This window comes from Magallana gigas, chromosome 6, assembly GCF_963853765.1.
Source record: "Magallana gigas chromosome 6, xbMagGiga1.1, whole genome shotgun sequence".
NCBI classification, from domain to species: Eukaryota; Metazoa; Mollusca; class Bivalvia; order Ostreida; family Ostreidae; genus Magallana; species Magallana gigas.
In genome coordinates, this window is record NC_088858.1 from 28961413 (window position 1) to 28983197 (window position 21785).

A 21785-nucleotide genomic window follows, 5' to 3' on the forward strand; every position below is an offset into this window, starting at 1 on the left:
ACTGGTGTCTCATAATATCCTTTTTAAGTAAAATTGTAAGAACTTTGACTCTAATATCACTAGGGACAAGTTCTGATCACGAAATTACAGTAATTGTGCTTGGGTTCTAAAGTTATCATCAAACAGCGATAGTTATTTAGAAAAATGGCGGCCATCGATTTTCATTGTCTGTGCTATGTTCTGATAAAACAAAAAATGAAAGAAATTGCACATGGATTATAAAATCATTATGAAACATCGATAGTTTTTGGGGAAATGGCGGCCCTTGATTTCGCCATTTTTGGTTTGCGTGTTATACATAGGACCTGCTGTTTTTTCGCCATTTTTTGGTCAACTTTGGGGGGTGCCTATAATTATTAACGAGTGCATATTATACACAATACTTTATGGTAAAAAGTTGAGGGACAGACGGACGGACACATGGACGACAGACAAAATGTGATCAGAAAAGCTCACTTGATCTTTCAGCTTAGGTGAGTTATAAAATGAAAATTGGACTGCCAAGCATACTTATCAATTTTTGAGTATGCTTTGTCAATCTTAAAGGTTTTTTTCAATACGTGCAACCTCTGCGAAAATAAATGGAAACTATGGTGGACCAATCGACAGACAGACAGAGAGCAATATGCCCTCCCTTCTTCAAAGGGGGCATAAAAATATCATATAACATGAAAATATAATTTTGAAATTATTTAGTGAAAATCTTCACATTGTTGAGACAGGAAAAACAATAGAAAATAATAGAAGATAGATTAAATTTTACTTTACTTATTACAATACCTCATCTGTCATGGATTATCAATACTTACTTGTTCTCGTTATCACTGGTGAAACTTCATCCAAACAGTGTAACATACTAAATACTGTGGTTTGATTTGGGAAATTTCTGAAAAAAAAATTATAGAGGCAAAATGCCTTTCATGAACGTCCAATGTTACCATGGCAACATGCACTCTTTAAATTCTTATTTCTCAAATTAAATTACACTTTTTGAATATCCCAATGCTAAATGTTGCTAAAGCATGAATTTTCACATGACAAAAGTAAGCAGTTTTGGATGCATCTTTTACATTAAGTATTTTAAATATAAATTGTTTTCCTATACAACCATAAACTTTGAACCCCTCCTCACACAAAAATAGCTGATCTCAGATCAGTTGAATGCAATAATAAATGTCTCATTTTTCAATAGTATTTTGCCTACTTTTTAACCTGTCTTTTTGTGTTAATAAAACAATATGGCTACAAACATTTAGCAAAAGTGGGAAATCATTTAGTTTGTAGAAAACAAAGATTTGAGAGAAAACACAATTTAGTTTTAAAACACAAGCCCTGACATTCACCCGAGAATCAAAACTTTTAAATGGACCTGTCAGGGTGTCTCATGTTTGCATTTTAAGCTTTATTTTGATATCTAAACCTTAATCATGCAGATACTCCTCTAACGATTAACCCTGCTTTTATTTATTTGATGTTAGAAAATATAAATTCATAACTAGAACCGTCTTTATGGGACTAATACCCCCCACAAGGCTAATTACAAACGGCACAAATATTAATTTGATCAAATTATAAGTCTGGGCAAATTCAAGACAGGGCAAAACTGTTTGCAAAGTAGAAGGGCAAAAATTACACAGGGCAAAAATTACACACGGCAAAAATTACCCCGTACACAGTAATTTATTGACCACTCAGCCTCCTTAATATATGTTTTCACTATATGTCCATATTGGCCCCACTCTACGGTCTGAACCCCTGACCAAGGGTCAATGAATTTCATAATTTTGGTATATGGCTTTAAGGTATCACAGTAGTAATTGACCATTCAAAATGAACTTAGAGGCATCACACTAGTAATTGACCATTCAAAATGAACTTAGTCAACTGTAGTTCCATATACACTTCAGAATTATTTTTTCCCTGACTGCATTTTTACATTTTCCTTTACTTAGTTAGTGTCACTGAGGAGGATGTATTTGTTAGACGATGATTTTTTTTTCACAGGGACTACTTCCTTCAGGGCACATGCAGCAGCTTCCTGGGGAGTGTGCAGTCTGTTTACATACAAACGGAAAACACATTGTTTCGAGGGTAAACTTGTTTGGAGCTAGATATTTTGAGAAATGCCGTATCGTGTGCCCTTTTAAAGGTGTTCGCTGATGAGATAACATAAAAACTGATTTTCAAGAATTTGTTTCCCTCTATAGTGCTTTATAGTGAAAACAATTACCGATGTGATACCTTCATCATGTATGTAGTTTTAATTCACTTGTGTGGGAGTAGAGAAAAAAGGTTTTGAAATTTTGTTGTTTTTTTTTTTACATTTTTGGCCCAACAGAGACCCAGGGGGTCATTAATTTCACAATTTTGATTCTTCTTATTCTAGAGATGCTTCAAACAAAAAAGTAAATAATAATGGGCCTTGTAGTTTTCATAAAGTTAAATATTTAATCACAGGGGCATCGTATCCGCTCTACACTCTATGACATATATATAATTATACACAAGGGAAGAATCGAAAGTAGGACACGAAATGTAAACAATGTCAAAAAACAACTTACTTAACAAAAGTTACGCAAATCCTCGCACACAATGTTGCAAATGTTGTCAAAAAACACGTTCACACTCAAATATTCCTAATAAACTCGTTAAAAAGCGTTTTTTTCCCATTAAAACCGCTGTCTGCTGCAGAAACCCAATCTCTTCGCCCAAGAAAAGATAACTCTGTACTTTCTCTCTCTATATGTTCAGTAATGATAGAGAAATTTCGGCGGTAAACTGTAAAATGTCTGGGGAAATTTTAAATATTTTTTTCTTCTCTAAAATGTTAATGGAAAACTACGTTGGTGTTCACATAAAAAAAAATTATATTATTTTTTTATTCAATAATTAAAATACTCATAATTCATTTTTTGTCTTTGCAATTATTCCAATTTAAACCTTCAAAATTAATTGTCGTTGCCGAAGAATTTCAGCATTGTTTTAATTGTCAATATCAAATTACTAGCCTAGTATATTTACGTTTCTACAAAAGATTAAATGATAGGAAATATATTAATTTGTTTTTTAAATTACGCTAATTAAAGTACATGCCAAATATATCGGAACGCATGTTAACTTATTATGCTTACGGTAGTAACATATACGTAGAAAATTTCCCCAGACATTTTACACAGTTTACTGCCGAAATTTCTACTATCATTGCTGAACATATACAGAGAGAAAGTACAGAGTTATCTTTTCTTGGGCGAAGAGATTGGGTTTCTGCAGCAGACAGCTTTTTACCGAGTTTATTAGGAATATTTGAGTGTGAACGTGTTTTTTGACAACATTTGCAACATTGTGTGCGAGGATTTGCGTAACTTTTGTGAAGTAAGTTGTTTTTGACATTGTTTACAAATCGTGTCCTACTTTCGATTCTTCCCTTGTGTATTATTATATATATGTCATAGAGTGTAGAGCGGATACGATGCCCCTGTGATTTAATCTAAAATTGCTAGCAGACGACCTATGACCACTTTTTAAAAGTATTTTACCCTTCATATCTCGAATACTCTGATATCTCAAAGTCTTTAACCATTCCAATTTATAGTTTGAGATAATGAGGTTTGACAAAAGTTGTAATCAAATGTGCTTGGGGAATGACATTTTTGGAAATCAACTTGCAAGAACAAATGGATATAAGAACATAAAGCATATAAATTTCAAGTTGTTTTACTTAATATCCATTGGTGATTCAAAGCCTTTGGTCTTTGCAAATCTTCAAGCTTTTACTTACCTTTTACTGTTACTTGATTCTGCCATGGATACTGCTCTCTCAAATAGAAGACCATTCTTCATTTTCCAAACACTTGCAATCTAAATATCATATAAATATTACAGGCTTTTTTGTATCCATTGGTGTTTTCTTCACAAATTTATTTAAAAATACTGACACAAGCTGAGCTTATTTCAAAAGAAAATTTGAACACTTTAAGACTAAATGTTTCAGTTTCTTTTTCAAAATAAATTTTATAAAATGACAATTAATCCCTATTATTTGAACCCTGGTCATATGTTTATGTACTAATTGCCCTTCCTAGTAATTGACTATTTTTTGTTGCTAGATACCTTTTAGAAAAAAAAAATTCTAAATGAATTTAATATACATGTCTCATGAACTTAACTCCATCCCTATACCAAAAACCCTGAGCAAGGGATCATGTTTTTTCTCAATTTTGATAAATCCATCCTACACTACGGTCAATGCAGTTTGCATATTTATTGTAAGTCCCCGTATCGGACACCTCATCAAAAAAAAATCATCAAAGTCACCTAATCGTAAGTAAAAATCGTTGACACAACATGTCAACGAAAGACAACTCGTGGATGATGACAACTAATCGATAAAAATTGAAATAAGATTAAAAAAGCTTGAACATTTTTCAGATTATTTTCTTCATTTTATACTCAGTCACAACATGGCTTCACGTCGGGCAATATTTCGTCCTTAAGGGCCTAATATAATCAATGTTGCCCTCAACCCCAGTCAATATTTGTATAATATTATACAATATTGTAGCATATGATACAATATTATATATTGCAATATCATTTGAAACAATATCATGTGATAAAATAATATATACAATATCATATTATACAATACTATACATAACAATATCATGATACAATATCATATCCTAATGTACAAAGAAATTGAAACAATATCATATCATGGCAGCGGCATAAAAAAGCTTTTCCTCTTATTTTAATATTTAAGAATCCCCCTTCCCATAAGGATGCTTTGTATCAAGTTTGGTTAAATTTGGCCAAGTGGTTCTAGAGTAAAAAATTGGAAAGTTTACAGACCAATGGACAGACAGACAGACAAACAGATGATGAACAACAGGTGATCAGAAAAGCTCATTTCAACCTTCAGTTCAGGTGAGCTTAAAAATGAAGTACTTGATTATTTCCGATTCTTGAAAGTCATGATGTCTCTTGAGGGGTCAAATCCTATATGTCATGTGATGCCCCATGACTCAAGGATCAAGTATATATATAGTTTCAGGTGGGGATCTCAAATATTTTTAAGATATCTGGCCACTTTCTGTTAAGGGGCAGCAAGACAAGCCCATATTGTCATTACTTTCATACCATTTGATGACCCTTGACACAAAGACAAAGAATATATTATGGTTAAGGGGTGGGGATCCCAATTTTTTTCAAAGATATCTAAGCACTTCCTGTTTTTTCCTGTTTTAAGGGGGTCTTGATAACTATATTCTAATTTTTGCTATTTATAAATTTGTAAAATATGGCCCTTTGGAAATCATGAATTTTCAATTAATGTCCCCTTTCCCTACAAATGCTACACGAAAATTGGTCAAGTTTTGCCTAATATTAAACATAGGTAATCATAGATTACTAAGCTCACCGAGACGGAGCATCACCCTTATGAGACATCACCTTCATAAGACCACCTTTATCATTTTATATGAAAATCATACTTTATGACCTTGGATATTCATGGATTCCGTTTTGACAAAATATCGTATATCATCTGATAAATTTTTTCATGATAATCATATGTTCATATGTTAATCAATACAATGATATAAAATTAAATATTGCATCATGTCATATTTCTAATATAATATATATCATATAATAAATAAAATACCGTAATAAACAATAATGAGATTTGATATTGTAACATAAGATATGACATTGTATTGTGTTATACCTTATTGTATTTGATCACATAATACAATATCATAAAATATAATACAATATAGTATCATATTACAATATCATATTACATAATACATCATAACACTGAAACATGATATTATATTGTATAATATAGAATGATATTGTATTGAATGACACTGAAACATATTTGATACATTATATGATATTATATCATGTAATACAATATAATTTGATTCCAACATTGTATCTTATCAAATGATACAATATTATGTGATATGGTAAAATATTATAAAATACATTATTATATTATACATATTGCATCATATGACACAATAAAATATATTACAATATCATATAATACAATTTCATGTGTTATGATAATATATCATATAAACTAATATCATATCATACAATATCGTATGATACAATATTATATAATATTACAATATCATATAATATAATTTCATGTGATATAATTCTATATTACTGAAACCAATATCATATTATACAATATTGTATGATACAATATTATAGAATATACAATATTGTATCATAGGATACAATATAATATTTTGCAATATCTTATGCAATTGTATCATGTGATAAAATAATAAATTAAAAATACAATATAATATTATACAATATTGTATCATAATATACAATACTATACATAACAATATCATGATACATAATCATATCATAAAATATCAAAAAAATTGATACAATATCATATCGTATCGTATAACTTTTTATAATATAACACATGATATCATATTGTATCATATCAAACAATATTGTTTCATATCATACAATACTTTATCATAGGAATCATGTTATATCATTTATCAACAAACACATCTATCTATCGAGCAGGTTTGAGTGAGGTAGGAGATTTCTTTAGCATCCTTGATAATGGAGATCAGGCTCTGCATCTGAAGCAACCTCTGCATTTAATTTATAATAAAGTTAAATCAACTATGCAAGCTATCATCTATAAAACATGTGACCTGTTCCAAAAAACTAAACCTCATCCAGCATCCGAAACCTATGGCTCAGATTCAGCATTCAAGCCCATCAGGTGCATTTGTATCATAAGACGCATCATCCATGCAATTTTGGTGAAGTTTGGACCAGTAATAACTAAGATATCATCATCAGAGGGCACTAGCAATTAAAACCTTAACTTCCTCCAGCATCCGCAACCTATGGCTCAGATTCAGCATCCATGCCTGTCAGGTGCATCTGTATCATAAGACACACCATCCATTCAAGTTTGGTGAAGTTAGGACCAGTAATAACTAAGATTTATTTTTTAGCATCCTTGATAATGGAGATCAAGCTCTGCATCTGAAGCTACCTCTGCGATTCATTCATATTACAGTTAAATCAACTATGCAAGTTTGAAATAGTACTATCATCTATTAAACATGTGACCTGTTCCTAAAAACTTAACTTTATCCAGCATCCGAAACCAGACTATGCATTCAAGCCTGTCAAGTGCATCAGTATCAGAAGACACACCATCCATGGAAGTCTGGTGAAGTAAGGACAAGTAATAACTAAGTTATCATCATCAGAGGGCACCTGTTTCAAAAACTTTATCTAACCAGCTCTTAAAACCTTAACCTCCTCCAGCATCCGAAACCTATTGCTCAGATTCAGCATTCAAGCTTGTCAAGTGCATCAGTATCATAAGACGCACCATCCATACAAGTTTGGTGAAGTTAGGACCAGTAGTAACTAAGATAAAATCATCAGAGGGCACCTGCAACAAAAACTTAACCAGCTCTAAAAACCTTAACCTCTTCCAGCATCCGAAACCTATTGCTCAGATTCAGCATTCAAGCTTGTCAGGTGCATCAGTATCATAAGACGCACCATCCATACAAGTTTGGTGAAGTTAGGACCAGTAGTAACTAAGATTAATCATCAGAGGGCACCTGCAACAAAAACTTTAACCAGCTCTTAAAACCTTAACCTCTTCCAGCATCCGAAACCTATTGCTCAGATTCAGCATTCAAGCTTGTCAGGTGCATCAGTATCATAAGACGCATCATCCATACAAGTTTGGTGAAGTTAGGACCAGTAGTAACTTAGATATTGCTATCAATGGGTACCCGCAACAAAAACTTTAACCTGCTCCAAAAACCTTAACCTCCTCCAGCATCCGAAACCTATAGCTCAGATTCAGCACTCAAGCCTGTCTGGTGCATCAGTATCATAAGGCACACCATCCATGCAAGTTTGGTGAAGTACAGACCAGCAGTAACTAAGATACTGCTATCAAAGGGCACCTGCAACAAAAACTTTAACCTGGTCCAACAACCTTAACCTCCTCCAGCATCTGAAATTTAGGACCCAGATTCAGCATCCAAGTCTTTCAAGTCCATAGGTAGGTCCAGATGCATCATCCATGCAAGTTTGGTGAAGATAGGACAAGTAATAGCTTAGATACAGGACCTGCAACAAAAACTTTAACCAGGTCCGGACGCCGACGCCGACGCCACCGCCGACGCCGAGGGTATAGCATAAGCTCTCCTTGACTTCGTCTCGGTGAGCTAAAAATCAGTTAAATTTTTAAAATGTTCAAAATTTATGAAAAATGTCAGAAAAATACGGAAAGCAATATGTCATCTGAATGACTCAAATTATATAAAAGAACACACCTGAAATGGTAATGCCATGGAATATTCTTTTCCAGACTGGCAGTAACAACTAACACAGCCTAATTCTACCACACAGATTCCTGTCTGAAGATCGCCTGAAATAAAAAACCAATAACAAATTTTATATATGTTAAAAATATATAGCGGCCATAATAATTTGAACCCCCACTCCTATAGCATTAAACATCGGGGGGGGGGGGGGGGGGGGGGGGGGTCAAAATTTTAAGCCCTAATTTGTGCAGTTTACATTTTCCTTTCCAGAAGGATTATTTTACTAAATAATGTTGAATTTGACTCAGTAGTTCTTGAGAAAAAGTTTTTTAAAAATGCAGTTTCCAGGTTTTCTTAGCTTTGAGTTAAAATTGGCATTTCATTTCTGCAATGCTTTGTGCCAATTTGATGAATTTGATGAAATTGGCTAAGTGGTTTTAGAGAAGAAGTTCAAAATTTGAAAATTTACAGATAGACAAACAAGAGGCCCATGGGCCACATCGCTCACCTGAGGAACAATAGGTATGATAAAATCAGCTTAATGGAGTCATAATACAAACAATCTGGACAATGTACAATAATACATGTAGATCCTGTATAAATAGAATCCATTTCCCCCCTGGATATTCTTATGTTTATCATCATTAGTCCCTTTTCTAACAGGATGATTTTATAGTCATATCACATGTTGAGTATTGCAGTTCTCAAAAAGATCCTTAACAATTGTTTATATATGAGATATAAAGCTACATCAAACTCTGAACCTTCTTGTGAAGCCGAAGAATTGTCCTGGAGCCAAAGTCTTAACAATTATAAAGAATCATCCGGCTGATTAGTTTCTGAGAAGAAGATTTTTAAAGATTTACTCTATATATTCCTACGTAAAACTTTAACACCCCCCCCCCCTCAATGTGGTCCCATCCTAGCCCCAGGGATCATGATTTTCACAACTTTGAATCTACACTACCTGAGGATACTTCCACACAAGTTTCAGCTTTCCTGGCTGATTAGTTTCTGAGAAGAAGAATTTTAAATATTTACTCTATAGATTCCTATGTAAAACTTCAACCCTCCATTGTGCCCCACCCTACCCCCTGGGATCATGATTTTCACAATTTGGAATCTACACTACCTGAGGATACTTCCACACAAGTTTCAGCTTTCCTAGCTGATTAGTTTTTGGGAAGAAGACTTTTAAAGATTTACTCTATATTCCTATGTAAAACTTCGACCCCCCATTGTGGCCCACCCTACCCCCAGGGATCATGATTTTCACAACTTGGAATCTACACTACCTGAGGATGCTTCCACACAAGTTTCAGCTTTCCTGGCTGATTAGTTTCTGAGAAGAAGATTTTTAAAGATTTAAAGATTTACTCTATATATTCCTGTGTAAAACTTTGACCCCCCATTGTGGCCCAACCCTACTCCCGAGGTAATGAATTTCACAACTTTGAATCTTCATTAACTGAGGATGCTTCCACACAAGTTTCAGCTTTCCTGGCTTTATGGTTCTTGAGAAAAAGATTTTTGAAAATTTCTCAAAATTTTTCATTTATTTTGAATCATCTCCCCTTGAAAAAGGGTGTGGCCCTTAATTTTCACAACTTTGAATCCCCTTTGCCTAAGGATGATCTGTGCCAAGTTTGGTTAAAATTCGCCCAGTATTTCTTGAGAAGAAGTTGAAAATGTGAAAAGTTTACGGACAGACGGACGGACGGACGGACGACAGACAAAATGTGATCAGAATAGCTCACTTGAGCTCTCAGCTCAGGTGAGCTAAAAATGATCAAAAAATGTAAACTAAAGCCTTTAGCTTAGGTAAGCTAAAAAATAGTTTAGCCCTTTTACAACCCTTTATCCCCTCCCCTGAGAATGAATTGCTACCTTTACCTTGATAGAAAGCTCTATTCTCATTGGAGTTAATTAAAGTAAAAAGACACACCCAGCAAAATTAAATATAGTCTGAATCTCTTAGAAGCTTACCCTCAATGTCCAGTGAACTAGGTGGGTCTGGAACAATCTCTGTGTTAGGCAAAATAAAATCAAACCATAAGGCCTGCAAAACACAAAAACAAATTAACTGTTGAAAAGACAGTGTGACACACAAACCCATGGTTTACCAATGAAAACAAGAGGCCCAGGGGCCACATCGATCACCTGAGCATCAATATCCTTGACTGATCAAATTAGCATTAAGGCATCAAAATCAAAACCCACTTTGAGGCCCCACTTTTCTGGCCTAATAGTTTTTGAGATGAAGATTTTTAAAGATTTTCTCCTCACTTTTCTATAGAACAAACTTGAATCTATACTACCTGAGGATGCCTCCACACAAGCTTAAGCTTTTCTGGCCTAATAGTTTTTGAGAAGAAGATTTTTTAAGATTTTCTCTATATATTCCTATGTAAAAATTCATCCCCCATTGTGGCCCCACCCTACCACCGGGGACCATAATTTGAACAAACTTGAATCGTCACTATCTGAGAATGCTTCCACTCCAGTTTGAGCTTTTCTGGCTCAATAGTTTTTGAGAAGAAGATTTTTAAAGATTTTCTCTATATATTCTTATGTAAAAATTCATCCCCCATTGTGGGGTCTATTTTAATAATTAATCTTTGTTTTTCACTCACAATGTTGCTTTCTATTGAAGCACTTCAAGAACAAATCAAACTGTTATCATATGACACTGTAAACTGGTATGTCTGCTGCTAGCAATGCCTTCTAAGTGTTCAGCGCGATGAAAGTGCCCTATCAGATATAATTGTAACACACCCTTTTCACACCCTTTTCAAATTCTAGATTTAACACTATCTTAATATCATTTTTTTCTAATCTTTTAACAATCTATTTACCTTCAGTTAATCTTTATCCCAACAGCAAGTCAAGTATAAATCCTAATAACTGAGTCCTACCTGTAAAACGGGTGTATCCATGGTAAAGGTTTTGAGAACCTGCTGTATTCCACTTTGTCCTCCATGACTCCAAATAACAGTGTTTCCACTTACATACAGTTCTTCATCACAATGTTCATTCTCCTTGGAGAAATCTTTACACTGCTTTTTGAACATCCAATGTTCTTTTGGCTGAAATTTTAGTACATTTGATGAGAAGGATTCGTTGACCAAATCTAGACCTAATTCATGATCATGGTTATAATAAACAAGAGATGTTTGTGAAACACTTATGCCCCCCTCCCTTGGAAACACCCACAAAGAAAATGAACATAAACTGCAAATATTTGGAATTTTTCTAAGTCCAAGGGCCATAACTCTGTCGAAAATTGCTCTATCATAATCAAAATCAAATTTGACCTAGATATTATTTAGATTAACCTGTATACCAAATTTCATTTCAATATGTGCATCCTCTGCGAGGAAAATGAGTGGAAACTGCAAATAACTGGAATTTGTCTATGTCCAAGAGCCATAACTCTGTCGAAAATTGCTTGATCGTACCCCATATCCATCTTGACCTAGATATTATCCTGATAAACCTGTATACCAAATTTCATTTCAATATGTGCATCCTCTGCGAAGAAAATGAGCGGAAACTGCTAAAAAACTGGAATTTTTCTCTAAGTCCAAGGGCCATAACTCTGTCGAAAATTGCTCGATCGTACCCTATATCCAATTGCTTGATCATACCCCATATCCAACTTGACCTAGATATTATCCCAATAAATCTGTATACCAAATTTCATTTCAATATGTGCACCCTCTGCGAAGAAAATGAGTGGAAACTGCAAATAACTGGAATTTGTCTATGTCCAAGAGCCATAACTCTGTCGAAAATTGCTTGATCGTACCCCATATCCATCTTGACCTAGATATTATCCTGATAAACCTGTATACCAAATTTCATTTCAATATGTGCATCCTCTGCGAAGAAAATGAGTGGAAACTGCAAATAACTGGAATTTGTCTATGTCCAAGAGCCATAACTCTGTCGAAAATTGCTTGATCGTACCCCATATCCATCTTGACCTAGATATTATCCTGATAAACCTGTATACCAAATTTCATTTCAATATGTGCATCCTCTGCGAAGAAAATGAGCGGAAACTGCTAAACAACTGGAATTTTTCTCTAAGACCAAGGGCCATAACTCTGTCGAAAATTGCTTGATCGTACCCCATATCCATCTTTACCTAGACATTATCCCGATAAATCTGTATAACAAATTTCATTTCAATATGTTCATCCTCTGTGAAGAAAATGAAAATGTCGGTTGACTGACCGACAGACAGCAGCAAAGCAATATGCCCTCCCTTCTTCGAAAGGGGGCATAATAATCCTTACACAACATGTACAACAACTTACTTTTTTAGGATCTGTGATGGATATATCTCTAAAGGATTTGACCAAAGGTATCCCTTGCTCTGTGCTAACATGGTTCTGTACTTGTATTTGAAATATTCCTGGATGATTTTCAATGTATCTCCTCCCAAAAGGTACAAACTCCTGTGTTTCACAGGCTGATATCATATCCTCAATATCCAGCGTGCTGGTTTTAATTATTCCTTGAAAATACATATAAACATAGGTAATCACAGATTACAAAGCTCACCGAGACGAGACATCACCCTTATGAGACTTCACCTTTATGAGACCACCTTTATCATATTAAATGAAAATCATACTTTATGATCTTGGATATTCATGGATTCTGTTTTGACACAATATCGTATGTCATCTATTAAAAAATTGTATGAATGATAATCATATGTTCATATGTTAATCAATACAATAATATAAAATTAAATATTGCATCCTATCATATTTACGACATATATCATATAATACAATAAAATACCATATTAAACAAAGATGAGATATGATATTGTAACGTATGAAATGACATTGTATTGTGTTAAACGTTATTGTATTTGATCACATAATACAATATCATAATGTATAGAACAATATAGTATTATATTAAAATATCATATTACATAATACATCATAACATTGAAACATATGATATTATATTGTATAATATAGTATGATATTTTATGATACTATATCATTTTTGAAACATAATATGATATTGTATCATATGATACAATATAATTTGATACAACATTGTATCATATCAAATGATACAATATTATGTGATAAAGTAAAATATATAATACAACATTATATTTTGTTATACTTTCATGTTAAATACTGAAATCTGATTGGTTAAGACACAGTTAATAATATTTTCTATTACCCTCAGCGTTAGCAACGCACTTAGCAACGGGTAACATTAAAAAATGTTACATGCGCGAAAATTATGCGCGTAAAACTTTATGTAAAACTTCGACCCTCCATTGTGCCCCACCCTACCCCCAGGGATCATGATTTTCCCACCTCGAATCTGCACTACCTGAGGATGCTTCCACATAAGTTTCAGCTTTCCTGGCTGATTAGTTTTTGAGAAGAGGATTTTTAAAGATTTACTCTATATATTCCTTTGTAAAACTTCGACCACCCCATTGTGGCCCCACCCTACCCCTGGGGGTCATGATTTTCACAACTTTGAATCTACACTACCTGAGGATGCTTCCACAAAAGTTTCAGCTTTCCTGGCTGATTAGTTTCTGAGAAGAAGATTTTTAAAGATTTACTCTATATTTCTATGTAAAACTTTAACACCCCCCCCCCCCAATGTGGCCTCACCCTACCCCCAGGGACCATGATTTTCACAACTTTGAATCTACACTGCCTGAGGATGCTTCCACACAAGTTTCAGCTTTCCTGGCTGATTAGTTTCTGAGAAGAAGAATTTTAAAGATTTACTCTATATATTCCTATGTAAAACTTCAACCCTCCATTGTGCCCCACCCTACCCCCAGGGGTCATGATTTTCACAACTTTGAATCTGCACTACCTGAGGATGCTTCCACATAAGTTTCAGCTTTCCTGGCTGATTAGTTTTTGAGAAGAGGATTTTCAAAGATTTACTCTATATATTCCTTTGTAAATCTTTAACACCCCCCCCCCCCAATGTGGCCTCACCCTACCCCTGGGGGTCATGATTTTCACAACTTTGAATCTACACTACCTGAGGATGCTTCCACACAAGTTTCAGCTTCCTGGCTGTTTAGTTTCTGAGAAGAAGATTTTTAAAGATTTACTCTATATATTCCTATGTAAAACTTCAACCCCCTATTGTGCCCCGCCCTACCCCCAGGGATCATGAATTTCACAACTTTGAATCTACACTGCCTGAGGATGCTTCCACACGAGTTTCAGCTTTCCTGGATGATTAGTTTCTGAGAAGAAGATTTTCAAAGATTTACTCAATATATTCCTATGTAAAACTTCGACCCCCCATTGTGGCCCCACCCTACCCCTGGGGGTCATGATTTTCACACTTTTGAATCAACACTACCTGAGGATGCTTCCACATAAGTTTCAGCTTTCCTGGCTGATTAGTTTCTGAGAAGAAGATTTTTAAAGATTTACTCTATATATTCCTTTGTAAATCTTTAACACCCCCCCTCCCCAATGTGGCCCCACCTTACCCCTGGGGGTCATGATTTTCACAACTTTGAATCTGCACTACCTGAGGATGCTTCCACATAAGTTTCAGCTTTCCTGGCTGATTAGTTTTTGAGAAGAGGATTTTCAAAGATTTACTCTATATATTCCTTTGTAAATCTTTAACACCCCCCCCCCCAATGTGGCCTCACCCTACCCCTGGGGGTCATGATTTTCACAACTTTGAATCTACACTACCTGAGGATGCTTCCACACAAGTTTCAGCTTCCTGGCTGTTTAGTTTCTGAGAAAAAGATTTTTAAAGATTTACTCTATATATTCCTATGTAAAACTTCGACCCCCCATTGTGCCCCGCCCTACCCCCAGGGATCATGAATTTAACAACTTTGAATCTACACTACCTCAGGATGCTTCCACACAAGTTTCAGCTTTCCTGGCTGATTAGTTTCTGAGAAGAAGATTTTTAAAGATTTACTCTATATATTCCTTTGTAAATCTTTAACACCCCCCCCCCCAATGTGGCCTCACCCTACCCCTGGGGGTCATGATTTTCACAACTTTGAATCTGCACTACCTGAGGATGCTTCCACATAAGTTTCAGCTTTCCTGGCTGATTAGTTTTTGAGAAGAGGATTTTCAAAGATTTACTCAATATATTCCTATGTAAAACTTCGACCCCCCATTGTGGCCCCACCCTACCCCTGGGGGTCATGATTTTCACAACTTTGAATCTACACTACCTGAGGATGCTTCCACACAAGTTTCAGCTTTCCTGGCTGATTAGTTTCTGAGAAGAAGATTTTTAAAGATTTACTCTTTATATTCCTATGTAAAACTTCGACCCCCCCATTGTGGCCCCACCCTACCCCCGGGGGTCATGAATTTCACAACTTTGAATCTACACTACCTGAGGATGCTTCCACACAAGATTCAGCTTTCCTGGCTTTCTGGTTCTTGAGAAGAAGATTTTTGAAAATTTCTCGAAATTTTTCATTAATTTCTAATTATCTCCCTTTGAAAACGAGCGTGACCCTTAATTTTCACAACTTTGAATCCCCTTTGCCTAAGGATGATTTGTGCCAAGTTTAGTTGAAATTGGCCCAGTAGTTCTTGAGAAGATGTTGAAAATGTGAAAAGTTTACGGACAGACAGACAGACGGACGGACAGACAGACAGACGGACGACAGACAAAATGTGATCAGAATAGCTCACTTGAGCTTTCAGCTCAGGTGAGCTAAAAACGCATGAAAAATTGGAAATCGATGCAAAAATAACGGAGTTACGCCACTTCAAAGTGGCTCTTTTTACCTGTTTTGAGAAATCTAATCAAGAGAAAATAGAATTAGGCGATAACAGGGCTTCAGCGGAAGTGACATCACAAGGTCAACAGGAGGGAAATTTCCTTACAAAGCTATACAAAATAAATTCGATTTTACAGCCAAAATGATTGATATAGGTCTGATTTTTTGACGTATCTAGTTATTTTAAGTATTGTAGATTAAGAAATTTGTGTCCGTAAATATTTTGTTACAGTCAGATTTCTTTTTAAAGGATTTTTAAAATTTGCTACTCTCATCACCTTTTTACCACTGATTACGAAATCTTAAAACTCTTGCATGGGCAGATTTTTGTTCATTATTCATTTTTGATTACATAATATCCCTTCACACACAACTAATCCGAGACAATGACACGGGTAAACAGTTAAATTAACTAACGAAGCCACTGCTCCAGACATGTGTGTATCTGGGGTATGTATACACATGGTACAAGAGTCTGGTGAACAAAGAGGGGGTTTGACACCTTAGACTGGTAATTGATTTGTATAATTAGCTACTCAACTGTAATCAAATAAAACAGAAAAATAAATTAGACTGTGTAAAATCAAGCATTCATAAGCTAATACATATAGTTCGTCAATCGGTGGTTAAAGAATCATGCATGAGACTATCAAAAAGTAACAAATGTTCAAAACAAATACCTTTATTGTTACTTATCTAATCACTTAAATATTGACAAAATATACAATTCAGCAATTTAAATTTTTTTTTTAAATGTAATCAAGTAATTATTTCGGAGTTATTACGTTGATCTTAATTTCTTTTTTAATAAAGTGCAATTTTCTTTTGAGCGCTATGGTCAGCGATTTAACTCTTTAACTCCATTTAGCTTAAATTGTCATACTGACAATGAATCATTATAAAATCTGGACAAAATTTAACATTTTGACAAAGGATGTTAATAAAGTGTAAAAAATTTAAAGAATACGAGATATCATGCAGCCATCTTGAACTTTCAGTTTCTGTTTATAATCCCGTGTTAATGCTATTTTGATTGTCATTGGTCCGAAATCAATATTAATGAATAATAGGGCGACATTTGATGTAATTTTATGCCTTGATTATACGAGGAATAGACCCAGCGTTACCTTTTACAAAATATGTATTATCAATATTATTAATAATGTCATGGAAAAATCATCCGAAAGAATGACAATGATATCAAAATATGTTTCTTATAACAAGAGTGCTTTGATTGACTGTCATTTTGCTACATAGGATGTACATTCATCTGTTAAATGTTTTACACATTTGACTAAATTCATGAAAAAAATTTCATAATTCAGCATTTTTGTTCGATAAAATACGGGTTTAAACTCAAACAACAATATATTTAGTCATCCAGGGTTGATAAGGAAATAAAACAACAGAAAACAATGTTCACATTGATAAAACAATGCAAGAAAACAAACAGTTTTCATATGATAGCGAGCGCAGCGAGGCGGCGCGAAGCGAGCTCCATAGACAATGTGTACGAACGGAGAAAATTCGAGTTAAAATCTGCACATTGTTCAAAGAAATTTTTATGAGGCCACTTGAAAAAGTTCTACATATCCCAATAATCCTTTGCGGTGCATAGCAACATGGTGGAACAGGAAGCGTTTCTACGGAAAATTCTTACCTGTAAATCGCATACATAATTTTCATTTAACATAAAAATTCCTTTTAAAAACATTAAAGTAAACAACACATATGCTTACGTAAAAAACTGTACCTATCTGAACTTTTGCTGACATATGACGTCATTTCCTTCCCCGAATTTGTCCGACAATTTACGAAAACTGTCGAGTGAAAAGTTAAGTATGACGTCACAGTGATCTCGGGCTATATAATTTCCAGCAATAGATTTAGAGGTGGATCAGGCATCTGTACTGGATGTAACGTGTAGAAAGTACTCAGTATCAGTGTTAACTGTGACTCTTTGGCTGATTAGTTTTGTTTTGATAATTTTTTTGCTTAGTTCCATGCTAAATTTACTGTCATATTGATCCAATCATATATGGATACGTTAGGTAGGTGACAAAAAATTATTAAAAGAAAAGTCCAATCATTATTAGATCTACGTGCAGCCACGTCATTTTGTAATGAATAAATAAAAGAAAACTAGAACTGTCCTAATGGGACTAATACCCCCGCAAGGCTAATTTCAAATGGGACAAAAATAAAGGTTTGGAACACATACAAAAAAAAAATTCTAGAATTGTAAAAAAAAAAAATTAGTTAACAAAGAAAAATTAAAATCAAAATTGTCAGAATCTCACTGTAAATACATATCTATAACAGTAATACATTTACAAATGTATGTATCTGATGATATATTTTTTTTAAAAATTTAATTGATTTAAAGAAAAACCAACAAAATGACAATAACCCCTCCCTTTGCAGTAAATGGAAATACCGGTAGCCAAGCAATGCTCATCTGTTGATAAAACTTTCAATATCTTTCTAATAAGAGTCTTGACACATGCAATTAGTTGCTTCAAATTTTCCTCACTTTCTCCTATGGCACAATGGAACTCCATATCAGAAAATTGATCCCATAGGACTATGATTTTCTTTGATGAGCTTGTTAAATTTAATAAACTCCAAAAACATTACCATAATTACCATACTATGTAAAAATATGTAAAAAAAAAAAAATTTAATATTACAAACAATTTTAAAATTACCAAAACACTACAATCATATCAGTAATTTTGAATTTCATTTAAATTAATGCCCAATAGGGTCACTTCATCAACTTACTTGACAAATAAATTTAAACAACCTCTAAAAATAGTTTAACTTCTTTATTAAAAATGATATAATTATTTATTTCCTTATAATGATAGAACTTTTTGTTTACATGAAACAGTTTTATAATAGCCCCAAAACCATCACCCATTTTACAGATTATCAATTTCCCCTAAACACATGCTCCATCTGAGCCATGGCTCAGATAATGGCTCCCTTGGGACAAATGAATTCAGCCACACTTGTCTTTGATGTTCTTATTAGCTCCTAAGAATTTATCACTGACAAACAACAACTTTGCATTGTCAGTTGATAGAATACTTATAAAAGAATATTTTTTTTTTTATTAATTAAGACATAAAGACAAAAAATCTCCATCTGGATGTATTCATATAAATATATTTTAGAGTGTTTTCTATTAATTAATTAATAAAATCTGTAAGGATTACCTCCCTTACTTTTCAACATTAGTGTACAATATATAGAATAAGGAAAATGAAAAGTGTCATAAAATCATTAAATCTTGTCTGATCTAAAAAAAAATTGCAGGTGCACATCTTCAGATGGTGTTTAACATATGTACAAATTTTCAAACTGTTCCATGCAGTAATAAAAAATTCTATAGGGGGGACAAAGTTGCGTCTACAGACAGACGGACAGGGTGAAACCAATATACCCCCCTAAACTTCGTTTGCGGGGGTATAAAAATTAAACTGTTAAAATATCTACATGTATTTGTTATACAAATTGAGTTGCATATGTGGTCAAACCTTTATATAATATTGGATAACACACTAAAAAGGGTGAGGACACATGTCTACAACGCTTATATAGCGTACAAAAATTAAAAAGATTAAAAACAAAATTGATGTCACAGAGGAAATAATTAAAACACAGATAACAACAAGGAACAAAATGAGAAATAACACAGACACACAATTTATTGTTTACTGATTTTAATGATCACAATTAAAAGGTAAAGGAATGATAAAACATAATTGTATTTACAATAAAAAAATTGGGGGGGGGGGGGGGGGGGGGGGCTAAGCTAAAGTTATACCTAACCATTAGAAACATAGCATGATAGAGGGTTCAGCCCCCCACTTTTTTTTCGCAGGAAAGATTATCGTTCCTAATTTACCTTGAAAGATTGAGAAGTTAGATTCAGAAGCAAACTAGTTAGGTTAGATTCAGAAGCATACTAGGCCCCCCCCCCCCCTCCACGGATTAGGAATTTCATGATTTTGGAAAAAAAAAAATTTTGGGTAAGTAATTGTTTTTTGGAAGTATAGGCATCGGATGATAGAAATTGAAAGTAAAGAATTCAAGGAATGAGGCCATGTCGTACTTTGATTAAAATCGATCTATTAGAAGACATAAACACTATGTTTATACGCGACTTCCGGGGAGCATTTCATTTCGGCCTTTTTTTAAACACATGTGCGGAAAAATCGACACATAAAATTTTTTAAACGAATGTTTAATTATAAAGCAAACATGTCAGAGTACTTGCCCCGGTAATAAACGTGATGCGCCTTTCCTCCAGAAAAACGTAATCCAAGTTGAACGAAAAATGAGTCCCATTTGGTATGTAAAATAGGTATACCGTTCAGGCATTTAACTACCAAATGGGACTCCAACCACCAAACGGGGGTTGGTGCCCAACCTGTTAAATACATAACAATTCTCTCTCTCTCTCTCTCTCTCTCTCTCTCTATATATATATATATATATATATATATATATATATATATATATATATATATTCCAAAAACATATAGTATAAATCCACACACGTAGTAGTATATGAAAAAAATCCCAAGACCGAAATAAACTCAACTAGATTCATTATCAATCATCGGAAGTTTGACAATATGTTGCTAAGTATTACAAATACTCATACATACAAATTCTAAACGTTTTTTCACTTACATTATACAAAATCACCAGACACTCTTCTTTTTAATGAGTAAATTTTTTACTCATGCTTCCCGCTGCTACCATTTTTTAAAATTTTATTTTTGGGACATCAAACCCGATGTATTTTCTTGAAATTAATGCCGGAACGATTCGTCGATTTACCCAAATGGAACATCAAATAACCCAAATAACAAATGGACCCATTTTAACTTTATCTAAACAATAAAACGCCCTCTTTAGTGATTCATGTCGGAAATGGAGGTGGCGACATTGCAGATAAAATGCATAACCCGCGTTAAATAGCGGGTTATGTAAATTTTTACTGCAATGATCATAACTCGCATGAATGATCGAAGAAAGCATTTTATTTATTATATTTACATCTTTCTCTTGACTAATTAATAAATTGGTTGTAAAAAATAAGTAAAATTCACTAAATCACTGTTACGGTACATGTATCAGTGCGTTGGCTAAAAGAAACAGCTATAAATGGTCTCCCATGGGAATTTGAGTCTGACATTCTCATGATTATTTGATGCAGTCCGTGATTTTTCTTCAGTATTTCAATTAATTCAAGTGATTAGGCCCAAAGAAAAATTATTTAGAGCTAAAAAATTATTTCAATGTTTATTTCAGTAAAACTTTACATATTTGTGGCGCAAGGTTTTCAAGAAGGAAATGAACAATTTTCATAACTAGCTAGTTTTAGAGTACTGTTACTTAGCTTCCTAATTTTCAGCGCAAACCAAACTTCTAGATAGTTTGTGTATTATGATATCGATATATTCATGATGTTCTAAAAAACATATTAAAACAATATTTAAATATTCCTATCGATATATTTTGGCATATAATTTAGCTTATATTTCATAGAAGATAAGAAAAAATTAACTCCAATGTTGGCCTAAAATTAGCTTTAACAGTTATTTCATGCTTTATCTCAAATT

At 33.8% G+C, this 21785-nt stretch overlaps 1 protein-coding gene across 2 annotated transcripts in view; it reads right to left on the reverse strand.

The window, feature by feature from the left end:
- Positions 1-20966, reverse strand: part of LOC105321354 (anaphase-promoting complex subunit 1) — a 101142-nt gene extending 80176 nt beyond the window's left edge. For both annotated transcript variants that reach the window (XM_066086812.1, XM_066086811.1), the window contains exons 1-7: positions 20851-20966; positions 12677-12876; positions 11270-11440; positions 10341-10413; positions 8364-8458; positions 3779-3858; positions 810-886 (exon numbers count right to left, since the gene is read on the reverse strand). In XM_066086812.1, coding sequence (XP_065942884.1) covers positions 810-886; positions 3779-3858; positions 8364-8458; positions 10341-10413; positions 11270-11440; positions 12677-12841 — 661 coding nt within the window. In that variant the 5' untranslated portion in view covers positions 12842-12876; positions 20851-20966. The remainder of the gene's footprint in view (positions 1-809; positions 887-3778; positions 3859-8363; positions 8459-10340; positions 10414-11269; positions 11441-12676; positions 12877-20850) is intronic.
- Between the last annotated feature and the right edge of the window lie 819 nt (positions 20967-21785).